This window comes from Electrophorus electricus, chromosome 6 (assembly GCF_013358815.1).
Source record: "Electrophorus electricus isolate fEleEle1 chromosome 6, fEleEle1.pri, whole genome shotgun sequence".
Classification (NCBI taxonomy): Eukaryota; Metazoa; Chordata; class Actinopteri; order Gymnotiformes; family Gymnotidae; genus Electrophorus; species Electrophorus electricus.
In genome coordinates, this window is record NC_049540.1 from 13,413,692 (window position 1) to 13,433,522 (window position 19,831).

A 19,831-nucleotide genomic window follows, 5' to 3' on the forward strand; every position below is an offset into this window, starting at 1 on the left:
CCTTCAGCCAAATGTGTGTGTGTGTGTGTGTGTGTGTGTGTGTGTGTGTACAGGCCTCACGCCTACGCCCACCTGGACATCCCCAACCCGCGGTACCTGGGTCCGGCCATCTCATCTGGCGCAGTCTATCTGGCTTCGTCCTACCAAAACAAGCTTAGGGTGATCTGCTGCAAGGGCAACCTGGTCCAGGAGGGCTCCTCCTCTGAGCCACAGAGGAACGGCTCCACTCGCAGGTCAGCTGCCGCGCCACAGTGGGGCGCCAGCGAGCACATCCACACCTGCACGCAACCTGGGGGGGGGGGGGGAGCTGTCGCTTGGGTAGGTTAGCAGCACCAGGTTGCCGCAGAGCACAGTGCTAATGAAGGAGGCGTGTGTGTGGGACGGTGGTGGCTAGCTGAATAGGTTTGTCATGCGTCGTCATGGCGCCCGTTATCAAGGAACCTCAGTCGGAGCTCTTTGGACGGGTTCCTTGTACCTGCGGGTGGTTCATTCACGGGGAGAGAGTTGCCAGAATGCGCGGAGGCCACGCTCACTCGCGACGAGTCTAGTCTGGTGTGGCTGTCATGGTGGTGATGTGTGCTTGAGGGTGTCTGGATCATTTGCTCTGTGAGCAGCACTGTAGCACTCTGTCTTCACACAAGTAAATGGGCATAACTGTTGGTCATGTGATCCATGTGCGACACTCACGGTACACCCTGTTCTTTCCAGGAGGAAGAGTGCTTTTTTTATTTGCTCCAAGGTGTGAGGAGGCTTATTGCTCATTTTTAATCATGTCGACTTTTATCATACAAAATGTGATCAAATGTGTTTAAGTGAAATGTGATAAATAAAGTAAGCTTTTTAAAGGATGTTCTGCTCTCTGTATGGTGTGTTGGTACTCCCACCTGTTGGTTGTTTGTTATATTACACACTGTAGTTCAGCTAGCGAGGCAGCTCCTATATAATCTGACTTGTCTCTTGGCCAGTGCAATTGGCTATTAGAACACTCAGCCCAACGCAGCAATACGCTAAAAGCGAACCGACCTCAGGGTTGGGCATTTGTTTACGTGGCGCTCATAGGACATGGCTAGTATTTATTAAACTCTCTCAGCTTATGTGCTGTGATAGCACTGCTAAGAGAATGTGCTGGCCATCGTGAGGGTAAGTATCCGATTTCTAATTTGTTTCATTGTGTTTTGATGCTAAATGGTGCCAGCTGATAGATGCACAAACAAAACTGCACTGTTGCGCATTTGGTGATGTATCTTAACTTCATTCACAAGCACACCTCTGGTTGGTTCTTTGATGATCATCTACTGTAAACTACACCTATTAAATGAATGTGAAGGGTTGGGTGTGTGCTGGTGTCTGTCATGTGAGTCTGAGCTGCAAAGTCTTAGGGTGGGGTGACCCTGCTCTGTCTTACTTTCTCTCACTGTGTGTGTGTGTGTGTGTATGTGTGTGTGTGTGTGTGTGTGTGTGTGTGTGTGTGTGTGTGTGTGCACATTTTGTCTTGACCCTCACACCTTTTGTGGTCTCCCTCCTAGCCCTAACAAGCGTGGCCCTCCCTCCTACAATGAGCACATTTCTAAACGTCTGGCCGCCGGGCCCATGTCCCAGGAATCTTTGCACCAACCCGGCACGCCCCACCGCTACCGCGAAGCCCGCACCGAGTTCCGCAGAGACAAGTCGCCCTCCCGCCCACTCGAGAGGGAGAAGTCGCCCGGCCGCCTGGTGGAGCAGAGGCTGGAGCGCTCGCCCGGCCGGGCTATGGACCCCCGGCTGGACCGCTCACCCGGCCGGGTGATGGATCTGCGCAGGGAGAGGTCGCCTGGCCGGGCGTTCGAGGAGCCCCGCCAGAGGCTGCACACAAGTTCGGCACGCACGCCAATCAGTGGGGTTAATAAGGTATGAGAGGTACTGCATCCAAACTAGACACTGTAAGGCATCACACGATTGAACGCAATTAAGTTTCCTGTTGGAGCAACCAGTTCAACCCTTTAGGTGTACTGGTCTGTTTTTCAGTCCTAATCAAAAAGAGTCTTCTCGGTGCTGATCTGAGTACCAATGTGTGAATGTGTTTGTGTATGCACCCACAGGTATGGGATCAGTCATCCGTGTGAGTGACGTGAGCCCTGGAGCAACCAGTTGAGAGGAACACAGTCGTGTCACCCCCCCCCCCCCCCACCACCCCCACACACACACACACACACACACACACACGACAATAAATGAAAAGAGAAGGGGAGGGGTGTAGTGCAGTAAGTCATGTGACCTACTCAACTACCCCAAGGCAAAGCAGAGGCAACCAGTAAAACCTCTGCACCGTACAACACAGCACAACGTCTCACTTTAGAAGGCCTTACTGAAAGAATAACACTTTATGTAATTATTAACATACATCTGGCCAGCAGTCTATAGTATTACTAACATTTCTAAATGTCGAATGGGGTTGCTTGGTTCCATAATTGGAGGTTTTTGACTTGATGTGGAATACCACATGGCATTATATGTTCCATGTCACTAGTGACCCGTCTGTGACCCTCTGCTCTTCTCTCCTGTCTGTCTATTTTTCTTGTCGCCTTTCTTCAGTTCATGTGTTGAGCTAGGTTGCCCAGAAGCACCACGGTGAAAAGATCACTGGGAGAGACGGTAGTCCGACATCACTTTGTACACCAATTTCTTAGTTATCTTAACGCCGCGGTGCTTTTGGGAACTAGGCCCTGTGCCCGCTCTGTTGTCTTGTGTCTCTCTCTCTCCATGCCTGTCTCTGTTCTACCCCCACTGGCCCACGAACAGCCCACTGGCCCTTTTGAAGGAACAGGAGCTTTGTATTAACTTCAGGATGTACATAGGCTAATCTTTCAGTTGTTTTGGGTTTTTTTTTTACACTGTAAAAGGGAATACTACGGCTGGTTTGGCCATGTCTATTTTTGTTAACAGAAGAAAGCAAGAAGCCCCTGAATGTCTGAACTAAACATGTGGACCACATACATGTCCATGCCTGCGCTTCAAACGGGACGTTTAGCTCGGATCCGGCTGGTGTGTGTGTGTGTGTGTGTGTGTGTGTGTGTGTGTGTGTGTGTGTGTGTGTGTGTGTGAGAGATGCGCGCCATGTGGATGTATAGCTCGGATCCTCTCCTCTAAGCGAGTACAAGTAGCAGCTTCAGACTTGTACATCTTGAACATTTCTATGTTTTGCTACTGTACCTGCTGCAGCTCCGTTGTAAGATCTGTGTGTATAGTGTTTTAACCATTGTTTCTCTCCCGCAAACAGTTAAGCACTACAACGGATTGTTTTCCCTTTTGTTTTTTGTTTTCTACGGCACAGAAAAATGTAACAAGAATGGCGACAGTCCGCGAAGCCGGCCACCGTACACTGGACGGTCCTGGCTCGTTATTCGAGCCAGTGTGACCTTTGACCCTCAGGATTCAAAAGAACGAATAGTAGAAGTATGAATTAACTAAATTAATGGTATGCTGAAGTGCCACATTCAATAAACAGCCCCTGCAGGGCCACATATCCATAGCAACTTCTCTCTGTGTGTGTGTGTGTGTGTGTGTGTGTATGTGTGTATATGTATGTGTATATATATATATATATATATATATATATATATATATATATATATATATATATATATATATATATATATATATATATATATATATATATATATATATATATATATATATATATATATATATATATATATAGAGACACACACACACACCTCAAATAGTACCAGGTCAGATACGAACACTAATAGCCATTCGTGCAGTGCAGTCTCACTCTGTAGCATGTAAACTATATGGGAAACGAACCATATCGTTTCTTCATCACCTTTCGGTCTCTGGTTAGCGTGTTATTTGCACTTCTTCCCTTGTGCTCTCAATGCTGATGTCCAAGAACTTTCCTTGTAGTTTTTACTTCTCTCTTCCTCCTCCCCCCCACCTTTTTTTTTTTTAAATGTCGCACTAACTATAACAAATATTAAAAGAAGACTCTATCTTTCTTTGGAATGTGTGGTTTGTCTTTCTTTTTTTCTTGTGACACACCAAGTGTAGTCTGAGGTGAGGGGAGCGGTGGAAACGCTGGGTTAGTCGGTTTGTTTTTACAAACTATTGCATCCGTTACTAATGGAGACAATGAGCATGGGGTTCAGTCACGTGAGGCCAGAGCTTCTTCCCAGGGCTAGGACCTGCCTCTTTTCCAGCTTTAGTCTGGCACAGCTCTGTGACCTACAGCCACATTTACTCAAGTCTCGCCTCTCTTCAGTGCAGTTTCTCTGCCAACCCCACCACTCACAGCCCTGAGCCATTCGAGCATGTTCACAGACCACAAGGTTGGGCTTGGCAGTGGGTTGTGCTTTTATTTCATTCTCCCAAATGTCTCAGAGCTCTGCAGAATCCAAAAAGCATCTTCAGCAGCACAGGGAAAGGGGGGGGGGAGGGTTTACACCCACACACACGCACATCGGGCCTCCTACGGGTAGCAAAGTGACACGAAACACATTTGAGACATTCGCGAGCCATACACAAGATCTGCTCCTGTTCGTCTCACTGTGACTCCAAGTGGCTGGGCTACCTCTGTGTATTCCAATTTGCTGTCCAGCAAAAAAAAACAAAACAACCCTCATCGCTCAAAATCCAAAACGGTTTTTAAATCTCAGAGTCCATCAATCAAATCCAAGAGTTTACCTTCATCACATACACTGCACTCACCTTTGACTGTACACATGGCATTAAATATACACAAATATCATTCACATGAGTGCAGTTCAAATATGCAGTCACTGCGCAGGAGTCTCTCGCGGCTCAGATACCCAGCACTGGATGCATTTTAAAGGCCTGCACAGCATGACAAAAACGACCTCTAATCCAACTGTCAGGAATTAAAGATCACTAAACTGTGTCCTACTGTTAATAATAAATTACACTAATTATGCCCCAGTATGGGATTTGAATTTGTGACCTCTTTGTTGATAAGTTCTCTTTCCACCACTTCAGTCTAAATTTCTTATGGTTGAAACTAAAGGAGGACAGTTCCAGTGGTGTCTGTGGTTATACTGTCACTAATCTATGGGGTTTTTATATAAATGAATTTGGTTACAGTTTCTATAGGGCTGCATGGCTCTGGATCAGCATGTGTAAAGGCCATCTATCAGTTGGAGCTGGCCGTAATGGGCTTCTCCAGTTCCAGCTCAGCGGGGCGCAGGCGCCCGTAACATGCCTGGCAAGCGCGGTTGGGTTCATACAGCTGCTGGCTCGCCGCCGCCACCTTCTGGTCACAGCAGCTGGCGCAGAACACGTTCCCACAGTTCCTGAAGCAGCAACAGGGAGGAGGCAGTAACTTAGCACATAAAAGTAAATACAACCAGACAGCTCTCTGCTTACTTCAAGACTTTTAGATTTTAACAGACATCAGATTCTTCGTTTTTGCTCTATTAAACATGCATACAGGTATTTTTAAGCAAGCGCTTTCCTAGGATTAAGTGACAGAAAAACGTTGAATCGGTTGTGGATAAGGTCAGTTAATAGCAGGATATGGCATACATACAGATATGAAGATCTGCTTGAAATGGAAAGGAAGAGGAGGACAGACGGAAAGAAACTAAAGTGGGTCAGGGGAGTCTCACCAGGCTTCCTCAACAGGTTCTCTGGCACTGTGGGCAGAAAGAGGGAAGACAGAAAGGAGGGAGGGAGAGACAGCCAGCTTGAGCAGCCTTAACTGAAGAACCCACCTTCGTCCATCGACCAAGACCACACTATGCGGCGGAGTATAACGAGGTTCTACGTTTTAAGTTACCAGCATTAGGGATTAGGAGTGTTTTGCTGTAAAGCTGAGAGGAGCAACACCACACTTGAAAGGAGAGACAGAGAAAAACATGGAGACAGAGCGAGTCTGATGACGTGTGTAGGTGGGGAAGAGCTGGTCTCACCTGCACTGATGTTTTCTAGCAGCCAGCCAAAACTTGTTCTCACAGCGGTAGCAGTGAGTTGACAGATGATCGTGATACCACGCTGTTGCCTAGAAACAAACAACAACAACAACAACAACAACAAAACACCCAGCATCCTCAATATGTCCTTACCATAGTGTTACGTTAACTTCCTTATTGTCAATGTCAGCCTTACTTTCTCCCGTATCCCTTCCCACTTTTCCCCAGTCACTTCATCCCTCTTAACCTGCTTGTCGTGCTGCTCGTCCTGTTCCCAGCTGCTCTGGGAGTAAAGCTCAGTGCTGCAGCGAGCGAGACACGCAGCCTCCACGTTATTCTCCTGGTCCGGTACCGGCGTCTGCAGAGCAGTTTTGGAGCTGTTGTTAAGGATGCGTAACGGTTCCTACGTGACTGCGTGCAACGGCGGTAGTGTGAATGACGCCCGTGTCCGTTCAAAGTGATCTCTACTTATTGTCACTTTTTTCTGTAGACAACAGGCGTGCGTGCGTGCGTGCGTGCTCTCACCAGCTCTCCGCTGACGTGCAGTTGGCTCCACAGCGCGTGAACCTGCCTTCTCAGCGTCTCCACCTGCAGCTGATGCCCCGCCTCCATCTGCCGGAGGCGCACCTGCACCGCGTCGCTGTGCACGCTCAGCCCATCCTCCTCCAGGTGGCCCGACGCGCCCGGCCCTCGCCCAGAACGGCCCGGTGGGGGTTGCTGGGGCAACGTCGGCGAGCCGCCACTGGTCACAGATGCCTGGCGGCTGCGGGGAGCCTGGTAGCATTTCGCGTCAACGAAGCCGTTGACGCGCGGAGCGTCCCCGTTGCACACAGAGCCTTCGTGACTGGCTGATTGTGGGGATGCAGGTTGCAAGGCACACTGGGAAGGCAAGCGGATGGGGGAATGATTGGACTGGCATGGGCTGGGGGTGTTGGGAGCGGGTGGTGTTGGCAGGTGGGGTGTAGGTGACGGGGGGAGGCACTCCTCAGTTAACGTCTCTGTGGAGCTCTGCAGTGTGGATTTAACGTCAGGTTGTGGAGCAGCGGGCAAGCAGGGGTTGGGGTTGTTACCTGGAGGAAAAGGCTTCTCAGCAGATATTTCCTCCACTGCTGTATGGCCATTGGCAAGGAAGCCAAGCTGGGTGGGTGAAGAGAAAATGGAGGTGAATGATTCCTCGGTGCAAAGTTCCAGTGCTTCCTCAGTTCCCAGAGCACTCACTGGGTCATTCTGTTCAGGCACAGTGTTGGGCAACTCTAAGAGGGAAGGTGTGGTTCCAGCTTGGTGGGTGGGGTCAGAAGTGGAAAGGGACGCATCCCATCCACCGTCTTCCTCAGTCCTGAACTGATCGACTGAAACACTCCCATTTACTGTTTTAGAGTCATTATACTCCACGTCATAAAGTAGTCCCTCCTCCTGTAGACTCTCGTCCAATCCAGTCCCCATTTCGGGACGTTGGGTGTTCTGATTGCCCATGTTTGATTTCTTAAGGTCCCCATTGGCTTCTACTGCTACAGTTACTGCCACCGAGTGGAGGCGGTCGTCCCGTTTCTCCTTGAGGTTGGGGTCACTGCAGCGCCGGTTTGAAGGTGCAGGACTCGTTCCCTCAAAAGCTGTCGGCAGGTTGTCATAGGAACGAGTCTTTGGCAGTCTGCCCGGGGGAACAAACAAAAGGAATCTGCTTCACACGTAGCTGAATGTGACTGTGTCAGACTGCAACTGCATCTACAATACGCAGATATGTTTTGTATCATGAGAATTAAGGTATATAGAATAAGACGTTATGAATTATAAGAACTGCATTAGCCTTAAATTCTAGACATTTCCATGTTAAAATAAACTGGTGCAGTGGTACCTAATACCTCAGGTCTTAAACATTTTTGTGGTTCTTCTGCTGTAAACACAGCCTGGTATGCACAGGCACAAAAGCACTGACAAAGAAAATACCTCCCCGAAGGCACATCTTCAGGTGAGGTTGAAGGGGCGGGGTTAGAAGCACATGATTCCTCGCAGGGCATGGAAGGGGCGGAGTTAGGCAGGTAGACAGCACTCCAGAGCATCAGGTTCCGTACGTGACACACCGGGTGGAGCACCTATCGGGAGAAAGACATGATGGACTAGAAGCAGGCCCTGAAAGCTGTCATTTAGTCAAACCTTAGTGTGTAGACGAAGCCATTTAAAACCATAACGAACGTACTCCAACTGACAACTGACCAGTTTAGGACACGACTGTTAACACCCCCAAAAAGAAAGGTGCATTCTTTTACATTCTGTTAGCAAAAGAAGGTTTTGCCCTTTGGCAGGGACACGATTCCCGATTCTCAGCCGTCCATGGCCGGAAGTTCGCAAGAGCACAGCCGGCGATTGCTCTCATCGGTTAGTGGCTGCAGCGCGAGAGGTCGCATCGGGTTGAGCGCAGAGCAGGCAGTACCGTCTCCGAGTGGGGCGAGTACAGGATGTTGTGGAAGGCCCTGTTGGCAGGCTGAAGCAGGGACCAGACGGAGCAGGTCTTCTCTGACACACGCCGCTCCTCGCGGTCCTTGCCGCTGTTACACAGGAACGTCCCGAACAGACAGGAGTAGGTGTGCTGGACCAGCTTCACCTGCACGGTGCATGTACACACACAAGGACAGGACAACTCCTCTGAAATTACAATCTCCAGTTTAAGGCCCCCAAAAAACCCCAAAACCAAACAGAGCTAAATGTTTGCACTACATCCAAATACCTCAGGCCAGAAAATCTAAGGAGGCAACATTACTAGAATGAAAATTATTCTTTTAGCTAAAACTTATAAAAAGAAATAGAGCAATTTGCTAGCCTTCACAAATCATCCCCAGTTTGGCTGTTTGTTTGCTTGCTTAAGTGGGTGGGGCACTGTAACTTTGCCACTGCTGAAAAGCTGCAGCTGCCCCACCCAGACCGGGCCTGCCAGTCGCAAGGAAGCCTGACCAGCCCTTTGGCACGCTGCAGTACACAACGAAAACAGGAGGGGGCGCCCACACTACCAGGAAGGCTTCGTTGAACTGAAAGGAGCAGGGGAACTGCCTCTGCAGCTGGTGCACGCAGTCCAGCCACTGCAGGAAGACGGGACAGCGCTCGTTCACGTCCTCCGCGTTCTCGCCGTGGCCGCAGCGGTCGGCGAACTTGTGGCCGAAATCCAGCCACTCCGTCTCCACCAGCACCTGGAAGCCCTGCAGAGCACCAAGTCGGCAGGAATGGTTCGGCTGTAGGAACTAGCAGATTTTCTAATGATGGGAATACTGTTATAAAGAGCATATGGTAGGAATCCATGTGGAGAGTTAAGAGGTCGACAGTGTTCATGGCAAACTAAAGACCCCCCCATCCCGCATTCCATCTCTTAGTGAGGCTGGAAACCCAGATCCTCGCTGTAGGTCTGGGCGAGAGGCGACACGAATTCTGCCGCGAGCTGACGAATTGCCACACGCCAAGGATGTCTGCATTCCTACATGGAGTCGTGTATTGTCTTGTAGAGGTTTATCTCTAGGGGTGACAATTTCTACACGCTTTTGGAACCTAAAGCGGGAGAATGTTCAACTGTTTCAAAAGCACTGGAGTTGCGCGTGCAGCCGAATTGCAGTAAAGCTCGGTATTAATTAACACGATCAAAAATGAATATGAAAAAACTTATTCTTTTTCATAAAAAACAAACAGGACCTGTAAAAAATGCCCCCCCCCGCCCTCACCTTCATGGTCCTGTAGTAGGGGTCGAGCAGCAGTTTGGACAGGGCCACGATCTGAGGCGTGCGGTCCCAGCCGTCAGAGCAGTGCACCAGCACGGGCCGGTGGTCACGCTGCACGGCGGTCACCACCAGCAGGGCTGCCTTCAGCAGCAGAGACAGGTGCTGCAGCCATTTGGTGCCCTCTAAGGCAGACAGCCAGCTGAGAGAGAGAGAGAGAGAGAGAGAGAGAGAGAGAGAGAGAAAGAGAGAGAGAGAGAGAGAGAGAGAGAGAGATAGAGAGAGAGAGAGAGAGAGAGAGTGGAGATTCGTGGGAGTCAGTTACGCATCGTCGGATGGAGGGAGGATGCACGTGAGTGAGTTGCTCAGGAAGTCAAACTCACTTGGCAGGGTCGGGCCCTTGGGCACAGAGCGCCCGCAAGCACTGGAAGCTCCTCCGGATGGCGTGGATGTTGGCCATTCCCATAAACATCACCTCACAGTTTGGGTAGTACTCTACACAAGACACACGGGAGGCTGGGCATTTATGTCAAGTCACATCTAAAAAGGTATTTCGTTCACCAGTTCTCTGTTGGGTGAAAGCTCTGATTTCACGAGATCCTTAAAAGACAGATAATTCAGACATAATTTCGGATAACTAAGCATGATTTATATCTGCTCAGAAAACTAAGCAGGACAAGCGATTGTAAAAGGGTGGCATTGTTTGTGTTGCGAAGGCGATGGAAGTACAGAGGTGGAGACAGAGGTGGGCGAGTTTACCTGGACATTCACAGCCGCCTCCTTTGGCCCGATTGGCAACGGCAGCAGCGTAGGATCTAGCGTCCAAGATCAGCAGCTTCCGAAGAGGCGTGGCGGTTGGTTCTACTTCCTCATTGCCATTGGTTATCTCAGGATCTAACATGTCAGTTGGCAGTCAGTTAGACCTTGGAAATCACAGGCAAAATCCCAGCACTCATCACAAGGAGACCGTCATGCTTGTTTTTAGAAGCTCCGATACTGACCCGAGCCGCTGTGAGAATTGCCGGTGTGGAGGTAGACACAGGAGCCGTTGCTCAGAGTTTTAACCGCTGCGGTGTCCATGGCGCAGGCCTTAGCGATGGACTGTACCAAATGCTCATCATCTGCATTCCGCCAACCCCACCAGCTCACCTCGGGCTGCCCACATCGACCAATCACAGCACCTGTGTTCTGATGTCTGGGTGGAGCAAAGGTCATTTAAGATTTTATTATATAAATAAATGTTGATCAGTGCTGAGTTAAAAAAAAAAAACAACAACAACAGAAACCACACATGCACACACCTGTAAACAACTGCTGGAATCCTCTTCCATGATCGGAATGTTGCCACATTTTCTAACTCTTTGTCTGTGACCCAGCTAGGCACCAGAAGGTGCTCAGGGTAACTGGCACAAAGTCTGAGCACAGACACATATACAGAGTTTGTACTCAAATGACTTCCGAGTTCCACCTTTAAGTAAAACAATTATTTCAATTGCCACGCATGAAGGAACGTTTCCGATGCAGCCACCTGAAGTTCTCGTTGATGTTGGAGATTCTCCAGCCACTCTGAGAGTCGAAGCCCATTCTGTGCTCCTCACCTTTAAACCGGCTCCTCATGTGCTTGCCTGGAGGACACGCCCATCGGGCGTGGGCGGGTCATGTTGGTTCCGACCCAGAAACAAACACACACACACACACACATCAGTTCATTGCACTGCCTAATCAACCACCTACAGGCAGCTCCTTATGTTACGTTAGCGTTAAGTCTGCTTGTAGCACCGATCCAGCAGTGGTGCAATTAACAGTCATTTCCTGTTAGGATTTGCTTTAATCTGGGCAGTGGTAGCTCAGTGGTTAAGGTACTTGACTTGTAATTGGATGGTTGCTGGTTCAAGCCCCAACACTGCCAAGTTGCCACTGTTGGGTACCTGAGCAAGGCCCTTAACCCTCAATTGCTCAAGCTGTTCTCAGTCATAATTGTAAGTAGCTTTGGATAAAAGTATCAGCTAAATGCTGTAAATGTAATCTGCGTCTGGACAACCTGCCTGGGGACCACAAGGATAAAACACAGATCTATTAACAGTGCAGTTATTTAACTGCATGTGAGCTGAAGCATTCTGTAATACATGCGATGCTGTAGAAGGGTCGAGCCAGACTGAGAGGAGTGTTAACCTGGTTCACCAAGTCATGCCATTAACTAGCTAATGTCATTTGCTTGCTAGCCGCCTGTCTGGTCAGTCACGGGCTGCTGGCTATATTATAACAATGTTATAAACTGTGGTTGGCTTACAGTCGATGACCAACCCGGGAACAACACAGATTGTGTGTTTGGTGTAAAGAGAACTATTGTGAAATAGACACGGGTGGCGTAAAAGTAAGTGTGTGTGTGTGTGTGTGTGTGTGTGTGTGTGTACCGGCACGGCAGATCTCCTCGTGCAGGCCTTGCCCACAGGCGTGGAAGGCGAATGCGAAGAGCTCCTCCAGCCGCACCGGCGGGCGCATCACCGCTGCCAGCCGCTGCTGCCAGTCCTGGGCCTGCTCCGACGTGCCGAACTGGCACCTGAGGGCGGTGGGAGCAGGTCTCAGAAAGGTTTTTCTTGGCTTTTCTCCTTTATCCACACTGATCTTAGAGCTGATTATGTGCTGAACTATGAACTGAAGGTGTATAGATTATAAGTCATTTGATTTACATTTAGGGCAGAGTTCAAATCTTTATTGTCCTAAAAGGGGAGATTTGATTGGCAGCAGGATAACAGACACACGATATTTGAAAAAATGGACTAGCAGCAGTGTTCTGTAGAAGGCAAATGTGAAGCCAAAACAACCCTTCCACGCTCTGCTCTTTTAACATCAACAAACATAGATGTGATCGATTAAATCTTACAAATCCACAACATCAGGCTTCTCACAACAATAAACATTCGTCATGCAGAATAACTGTGCTACAAACCACATTCCTGCTCAATTTCCTTCATCCCTAGTGACGCACACTGCTGCGAACAAAATTAGATTGAAAATTGGGACTTAAGACATTTTTGGTAAACTCAGCAATACCGCAGCCACTGATAAAGGAATGTCTTGGTCTCAACATTTAAAAAGGAAGAAAAATGAAATGGGAAACACGACGCTTTTGTCTCAAAAGGATGCCCTAGTATAAGGGCTAGGCTAGCTAACCGCTAAATAATTACCACGCACTGAGAGAAGTCATGGCAGCAGTGTGGACTGCATGTGTGTGTACCTGATAACCTTGCAGTCTTTACAGGTGAGATGCAGCTGGACCAAGTCCCGACATTCCACACTCTCAATTAGCTGCAAAGGAACCTGAGAGAGAGAGAGAGAGAGAGAGACACACACACACACACACACACACACACACACACGCACACACACACACACACACACACACGCACACACATGCACGCGCGCACACACGCACGCGCGCGCACACACAGACACCCACCCATCACCGTAAAAATGCTAGACAACAGAATCTATACAGAGGTAACGTACCTTGCGGCAGGTTCATTAAGTACATGGTGTTGAGAAAGGAGGCAGACTGTCTTTGACAGTGTAGTATTTGTCTCTCAAAAACGCCTGTGTCACCTCACCCTGAGCCCTATTAGTTACCATTCAGATGATGTAACAAAATGCACGCCTGTAGCCTTTTCCCCAGCCGCTGCTGTTTGTCTCTCACGTGGTGCGTGAGTGTTTCGCAAGAGTCGCTCACGTTTATGATGCTGTCTTTGAACTTGAGGTGGAGACGGTAGGTGGACAAGGCGACGACGGCCCCCTCTGCCTTTCCCAAGTACTCCACACACTCACCGTGCAAAACCTGGAACGGGACCTACACACGCACGCGCACACGCACGCACGCGCACACGCACGCACGCGCACACAAGAGTAAAAAGCAAAGATTAGAACAGGTGACACTGAGGCAGAGGGACAAAATGTTCAGTGCAGGTGCGCGTGCCCCGTGGGAAGTTGTTCCCTTGCCTGCAGTCCATCCTCCTCCAGAGCGGGACTCCCGGGCTCCCCACTCGTCTGCTCCTCTTCACCCTGCCCCATACACACACCATCAGACATCGCCAGCACTTCCGGCTCGCCCAGACGCCAGTTCTCACGGACACATCAGCATACTGCACCACGTCCGGCACAAGCGGCTCGTGCGGAGTGCGCGAGAGGCGGATCTGTGGCGTGAACTCTCACCATCGCCCCTGGGAAGAGGGGGGGTCTTGGTCCGGAGAGCACCAGGCCTCTCAGCTGGATCTTGACCTCACAGGAAGAAGGGACAGGAGACAGTCAGAGTTGGTAGAGGAGCATGAGGGGACATACCTGAGCTAAGAGCTCTGCAACAAGAGGACAAGCTCAACACGTCAAGGCAGGGGGGTAGACGACATGCCGCAGTTTATACCATTCTTGCTCGTGGCAAGAACAAGGCGAACCTTTCCATGATTCCCGGCTTTCCCCACGGCCCAGTTTTGGCGAGGTTATATAAACCCGTTGATCCATAACCATGTCGCCCGTTACAAAATCTCGACCAGCTGCTCCAGGTGGACGGGGTGATGAGAACCACTTATGTAATAAGCCGGCTACCTCATCTCCAACCTAAAACCAAGAGCACGACAGCACTACTAGGAAGCGATTTGTTTTATCTACCCGTTTTGTAGCGGCGGGTCGGGACCGCAGTGGGAAAGGCCCGATCTTGAAGTAAGTTTGCTGGGCCGGACGTTATCTGATCTAGCATCGGAATGAATGGAGTCCCATCTTAGATATCAGCCAAGAGCCCGGAGGAGACGAACGAGACGTCAAACATGCACGTACAGTCTGCCTTACGTATGCACAGACAAAAGAACATGCCCAGATCCTCCCAGCCCACGCCTGCTGAGATCTCCTTTTGGGCTGACAGTGGCCTGATGCCAATTCAACCAGCTGACGTCAATAGGTCCAAATTTCCACACACACACACACACACACACACACACACACACACACACACACACCCACACCACACACGCGTCTCGTTTCTCTCTGACAAAGATGCAGATCACATGCATTCACGCGCACAAGTCTGAATTCCTGCTGTGCTCTTTCTATCTGGAGGAAGGAGACAACAATGTTCTATAACAATGTCCCTGGTACCTAGTTGATTTCTAACCCTGCTTTCCACTCCGCCCGCTGCGAAAGCTGGGTTAGCGGGAGAATCTCTAAATTAGACTTGAGAGAAACAGGGAATGCCAGTTATTCACTCAAACTATAGTACCCCAGTGTCCACATCACGCATGTATACTCTGATGAAGGTACGAGGACCAATTCCTTTTCAACTCAATCAAGTACCTGCTCAGCCCACAATCATCAACCAATAAACTGTGCTCAGACAGACTAGATTCTTCATACCTCTGATTTAATTCGCTATGTAACAGGAGACATTAGTATCACTCGTTGCAGGTTGCATATTTGGATGGGGCGAAATACACCACCACTCACTCACTCTTTTAAAGCTTGTTCCGGAACATTGGAATTACAATAATAAAAACAGAGGTGCTACAAAATTCTACCAGAAGCAAGTCTCACCTTGTAAGAGCATGTTTGCTGTTCCGCCTCCAGTTAAAAGGGTCGCTGAAGTTAAACATGCAGACTGTAATGGCTAGCGCTTACAGGCTGAAGTGGCCGAATGATTTCGTACGGGGGAGCTGTTAATGAAGAGGTCGGTGAAGGCAATAACAACTCGAATCATATGACTCTCACATTATTCCCTGCTGAATCTTAAGAATGGCTGCAAGGTCTGGCTTGGATAACAATGAACCCTCAGTGACATTTTAAACGGTTTACTCCACCGGAAACAGTGACCTGTGAAAATACCACCGGCTTTATTGCAGTAAATCAAAAGAACGTTGCACATTAGCAGAAAGATTAGAATGTGACATAAGGATTTTTTTCACGGAGGGGGGACAGCTAGTTCATATCCTGTAATATAGACTCGTTGGTCTTATAGTACTTGCTCAAAGAGGTCTTTCTTGTATTTCATGTATCGTCTTGTCAATCAAATCAGGGTGTTGTCTGGGATATCATTTATGTTTGAAGGTGTAGTAATACAACACTTTCTTACAGTCTGAAATATATTCGTGTCTTGGTTTTGAACGAACATTTATCTAAAGACTATAATTTTAATAACTGTCATTTGTCAACTGTAGAAAATCAACCGAAAGAAATGACAATGGACGACTGAGGGAAATAATGTTTTCTGCCACTCGCATGCAGAAACTGTGAATATAAGTAAATTGCGTCGAACAAAATTTGCGGAAGGTGCGTGATTTAAAAATGTAAGCAATGCTTTATTCGATCGTGCTTATATTTGGCAAAACACGAACAACGCAGCTAGCGCTAGCTAACGTAGCTAACACCACAGCGTTGTGATCTTTTTCTGCTGGTCACTGCAAATGCAAAGTGCATATATATATATATATATATATATATATATATATATATATATATATATATATATATATAACGAACACTTTCATCACGTGTCAAAATAAAGTGATCATGACAATGCAGCTAAACAATCTACTTAATTCCCCAAATCAGCAACATTTCTGTGTTCTTTACATCCGCCGGTTGTCACTGTCGGCGCTGCTTATTATTTGTTGTCGTTAAGAAGAGGGCGGACCCCGTCAGGAAGGCCAAGGCGGCCTACAGAGAACGAGAGTGGGGATTAAGAAATGTAGACTCACCTGTTAGTTGCCCTTTTGAAAGACAATCAACTTTTTTTGCGGTTCTCAAACAAGATATCAAAAATCACATAAAACATAGCACGCAAACATTGCGCTTTTAATCCGATCTAAGCGGCCATCATTATCTCTCTTTTGACTGGTTTAGCGCTGCAGAGTGGCAGCGTCATTACGTCACGACGTCTGCAGAGTAGGCACGTCCGCGCACGCGATGTAAACAAACGAGCGTGGCCCTTAGAATGGGGAACAGGCAGGAACACGCAGACTGTGGTGGGCACAACGTGCAACTTTGACGAAGAGAGTTTTCTTTTTACTTAAGTTCATATTTAATACCTAAAATGCCATACATTACAGAATCACACGGTTTTTGCAATATTCCCTACTGCGTATGTCTTATTCTTAACAGACACATTTCGATATTTCCTACTGCATATGTCCCATTATTCTTAACAGACACAATCTTCCGAGAGCTGTACCACGAAGCAGAATTTCAGGGTTAGCGAGCTGTCTTATTCGTCCTATAAACGTGACCCATAACTCTTTTACTCTGGGTGTGTCACAGTGGCAGCCCTGTCTGTTATGGTCTATTGATGCGTATTTGTATAAAATATACACAGTCTCTAGAGAAGCTATTCTGTATCTGTGTAAGCCATACAGTGATTAACAGAAAATGTGCAATGTTTTACATTTTTGCAACAGGCGCGTACCCATACACTGTAGAGAATGCAGAAAACCTAAGCAAAAACACAGGATGCAGAGAGAGCCACATAGTCTATGCTGCTCTGAAGCGAATCCCAGAAGCACTTGTTGTCTTCCCTGGGCACTTGTCACTGCAGCTGATCAAAGGAGGTAACAGACTTGACTGCAAGTTGCTTGTTAATGTCATCTGGTTTAATAATGTATTTTTCCCCAGTAACTGCTGCAATAGACTCCAGTTTAGAAAATCCCTGTAGGAGTATGAACCTGTCCAAATTAATAGGAAGTCAGTACATAGCATCAGTGTTCAGGTAGCCTAAGTGCACATTCCATGAAATATGTAGACATAAAAAAGAGGACTTTACAATAAAACTTGATCATAAAACGCCTCAAGACCTTCTTCCTTTATAAATGACCTATGATCATCAGTACCTAATTACTAGCATGCAAAATGCTGTGGATCAGTTCATGATATTCAGGGAGTCAACTCTAGGTCATCATCTTGAGTTAGGTTTTAATGCCTTTATTATTGTTTAATGTTTAGCAAAAAAAAAATCCCTAAAATGTTCATTCTGTTCTGCGTTGAAGGTCAATTTGCTGGACTGCTGTTTGAACACAGAGTGTACGCATACAAAGTACCTGATGACTCCTTACCCAGACACACTGCCAGGAATTCAGGGTCAGTCCAGTGTGGCTCCTGCAAAAACTAGAAATGACCTTTGTGATTCTCAAGTCACGATTTAACTGTTTGAGAACACTAATGGTACAACCAGCCAAGCCATGTAACATAATCTTGGATTGTGCAGAGCTGTAAAATATTGCCATCATTAGAAAGGAGGGAGTCCCACCATTGGAGCAACAGCCCCTGATTGGGCAGATCCTGTAACTGTGGACCAACCAGAGGACATGGCACAGAGACAGGTCATTACTGAACTTTTCTTTAGTGGATAATAAAAATGTTATATAGAAACACAACAAAGGTTATATCTCATTATTTCTACAGATAGAGTGGTCTGCTATATTGCCATGTAGTAGAGGAGTTTCTAAAAAGATCTGGATCAACTTATACACTTAAAAAATTATTAACAAATGTTACCTGACACCATCAAAGTTATATGTAATCTAATTTAAATACAGACCAAGATGCTGAAAAGTTTAACAGAATGGGATTTTGTAGTTGCCCAGTAGTAGGTTTTTGGCATCAGACTCCTGGTAGCATAGAGAGGATAACAAATAAACAAATTCTCTTTACCCCTCAGCTGTATATTTTAAGTGGTCCCTCTGTAACTGTAATGGCTATAATGGAGGGAAATCGGGTTCTGGTGCAAGGAAGGGAGAATGCCATTTCTTGCTGCGTACAATTGCAGCCTGTGATAGTTATATTTTTAAAAGTGGACTGAATATTTGAGATACATTTAGGCCTATTAGGATTAGCAGAGACGCCTTGGAAAGGAATAAGTATGAATATTTGTTAGATCTCACCTAATTTTTGATAGTGTTTTTATAGTTATTCGTCCTATAAACGTGACCCATAACTCTTTTACTCTGGGTGTGTCACAGTGCCAGCCCTGTCTGTTATGGTCTATTGATGCGTATTTGTATAAAATATACACAGTCTCTAGAGAAGTTATTCTGTATCTGTGTAAGCCATACAGTGATTAACAAAAAATGTGCAATGTTTTACATTTTTTGCAACAGGCGCGTACCCATACACTGTAGAGAATGCAGAAAACCTAAGCAAAAACACAGGATGCAGAGAGAGCCACATAGTCTATGCTGCTCTGAAGCGAATCCCAGAAGCACTTCTTGTCTTCCCTGGGCACTTGTCACTGCAGCTGATCAAAGGAGGTAACAGACTTGACTGCATGTTGCTTGTTAATGTCATCTGGTTTAATAATGTATTTTTCCCCAGTAACTGCTGCAATAGACTCCAGTTTAGAAAATCCCTGTAGGAGTATGAACCTGTCCAAATTAATAGGAAGTCAGTAGGAGCCATTACAGTTACAGTTACAGAGGGGCCACTTCCTATCAGGCCTATTAGGATTAGCAGAGATGCCTTGGAAAGGAATAAGTATGAATATTTGTTAGATCTCACCTAATTTTTGATAGTGTTTTTATAGTTACTAAAGTAAATCTCCTCCCCTAATTGTTAAACAGGAACAAACATTGTATAAAAGAAGCACTGAGCTTGACATACAGTACACGCTTCTACAGATATAAAAAAAAATGAATTGAAAATTGAAGTACGCAAATAGGAGTACGAAAAATGGTATAGCTCTGCTGTTTAGAAATGTTCTTTCATGTAATTCTCTAATAAGAGAATTCTCCCATCTATTTGTGGAATATTTAAATCACTGATCTTGCACCTATGTTGAGTAACTGAAACTCTAGTACTTATTGTAGGTTATTGTTTATTACACTTGTTGTCTGTTATAGAGCTTATGTGTTTTTCACTTATTTCAACAGTTTTTTAGTTCCATTGCATCTTGAACTCGAATCTGTAGTACTGGCTGGGATGTATTCTATGAGTAAATGACAAAGCACTTTTGTAAGTTGCTCTGAATAGGAGTATCTGCCAAATGCCATAAATGTAAATGTAATAATATAATTGTTTTAATTTAGTTTCTCATTTGTAGAAAAGACAAGTTCCCTGAAAAAAATATTTGCACAAAAAAAAAAAAAATTAAACATTGCTTTGTGCGTTTTTAAGTTTTTTTGGATTCATTTCAGCATTTTAGGATATAAAAAGATAGATACGATATAACACATATCTCCCACGAAACTAGGAGAT

General features: G+C 46.8%; 2 protein-coding genes across 7 annotated transcripts in view; one reads left to right on the forward strand and one right to left on the reverse strand.

Annotated features, from left to right (window-relative positions):
• Positions 1 to 2,102, forward strand: part of cita (citron rho-interacting serine/threonine kinase a) — a 53,337-nt gene extending 51,235 nt beyond the window's left edge. Inside the window, exons 47-49 of the mRNA XM_035527458.1 lie at positions 54 to 233; positions 1,527 to 1,887; positions 2,079 to 2,102. Of these exons, the coding sequence (XP_035383351.1) occupies positions 54 to 233; positions 1,527 to 1,887; positions 2,079 to 2,102 (565 nt within the window). The remainder of the gene's footprint in view (positions 1 to 53; positions 234 to 1,526; positions 1,888 to 2,078) is intronic.
• A 2,224-nt stretch (positions 2,103 to 4,326) lies between these two features.
• On the reverse strand, positions 4,327 to 16,508 carry LOC113577556 (myotubularin-related protein 3). Of its 6 annotated transcripts, none has more exons than XM_035527265.1 (21): positions 16,348 to 16,508; positions 15,188 to 15,306; positions 13,823 to 13,882; positions 13,610 to 13,672; positions 13,344 to 13,460; positions 12,855 to 12,937; positions 12,031 to 12,176; positions 11,145 to 11,241; positions 10,918 to 11,031; positions 10,618 to 10,811; positions 10,376 to 10,510; positions 10,000 to 10,111; positions 9,623 to 9,818; positions 8,924 to 9,109; positions 8,350 to 8,520; positions 7,866 to 8,011; positions 6,447 to 7,569; positions 6,169 to 6,279; positions 5,922 to 6,010; positions 5,619 to 5,645; positions 4,327 to 5,303 (listed from the first exon to the last, which is right to left on the reverse strand). In XM_035527265.1, the coding sequence occupies exons 3-21, from the start codon at positions 13,823 to 13,825 to the stop codon at positions 5,144 to 5,146; spliced, it is 3,273 nt and encodes a 1,090-aa protein (XP_035383158.1). In that variant the 5' UTR covers positions 13,826 to 13,882; positions 15,188 to 15,306; positions 16,348 to 16,508; the 3' UTR covers positions 4,327 to 5,143. The 6 variants fall into 6 exon arrangements, 5 of the variants coding, with proteins under 5 accessions (XP_035383158.1, XP_035383156.1, XP_035383157.1 ...); XM_035527263.1 differs by having other exon boundaries at positions 13,823 to 13,888; XM_035527264.1 differs by lacking the exon at positions 15,188 to 15,306.
• Between the last annotated feature and the right edge of the window lie 3,323 nt (positions 16,509 to 19,831).

What these genes read in the sequence shown, in the direction of transcription:
- LOC113577556 (XM_035527264.1), bottom strand. An exon ending in AAAGACTGCAAGGTTATCAG is followed by an intron (nt 12,177 to 12,854) that starts GTACACACACAT and finishes CACCGCCCTCAG; the next exon opens with GTGCCAGTTCGGCACGTCGG. An exon ending in CAATTCTCACAGCGGCTCGG is followed by an intron (nt 10,511 to 10,617) that starts GTCAGTATCGGA and finishes CTGACATGTTAG; the next exon opens with ATCCTGAGATAACCAATGGC.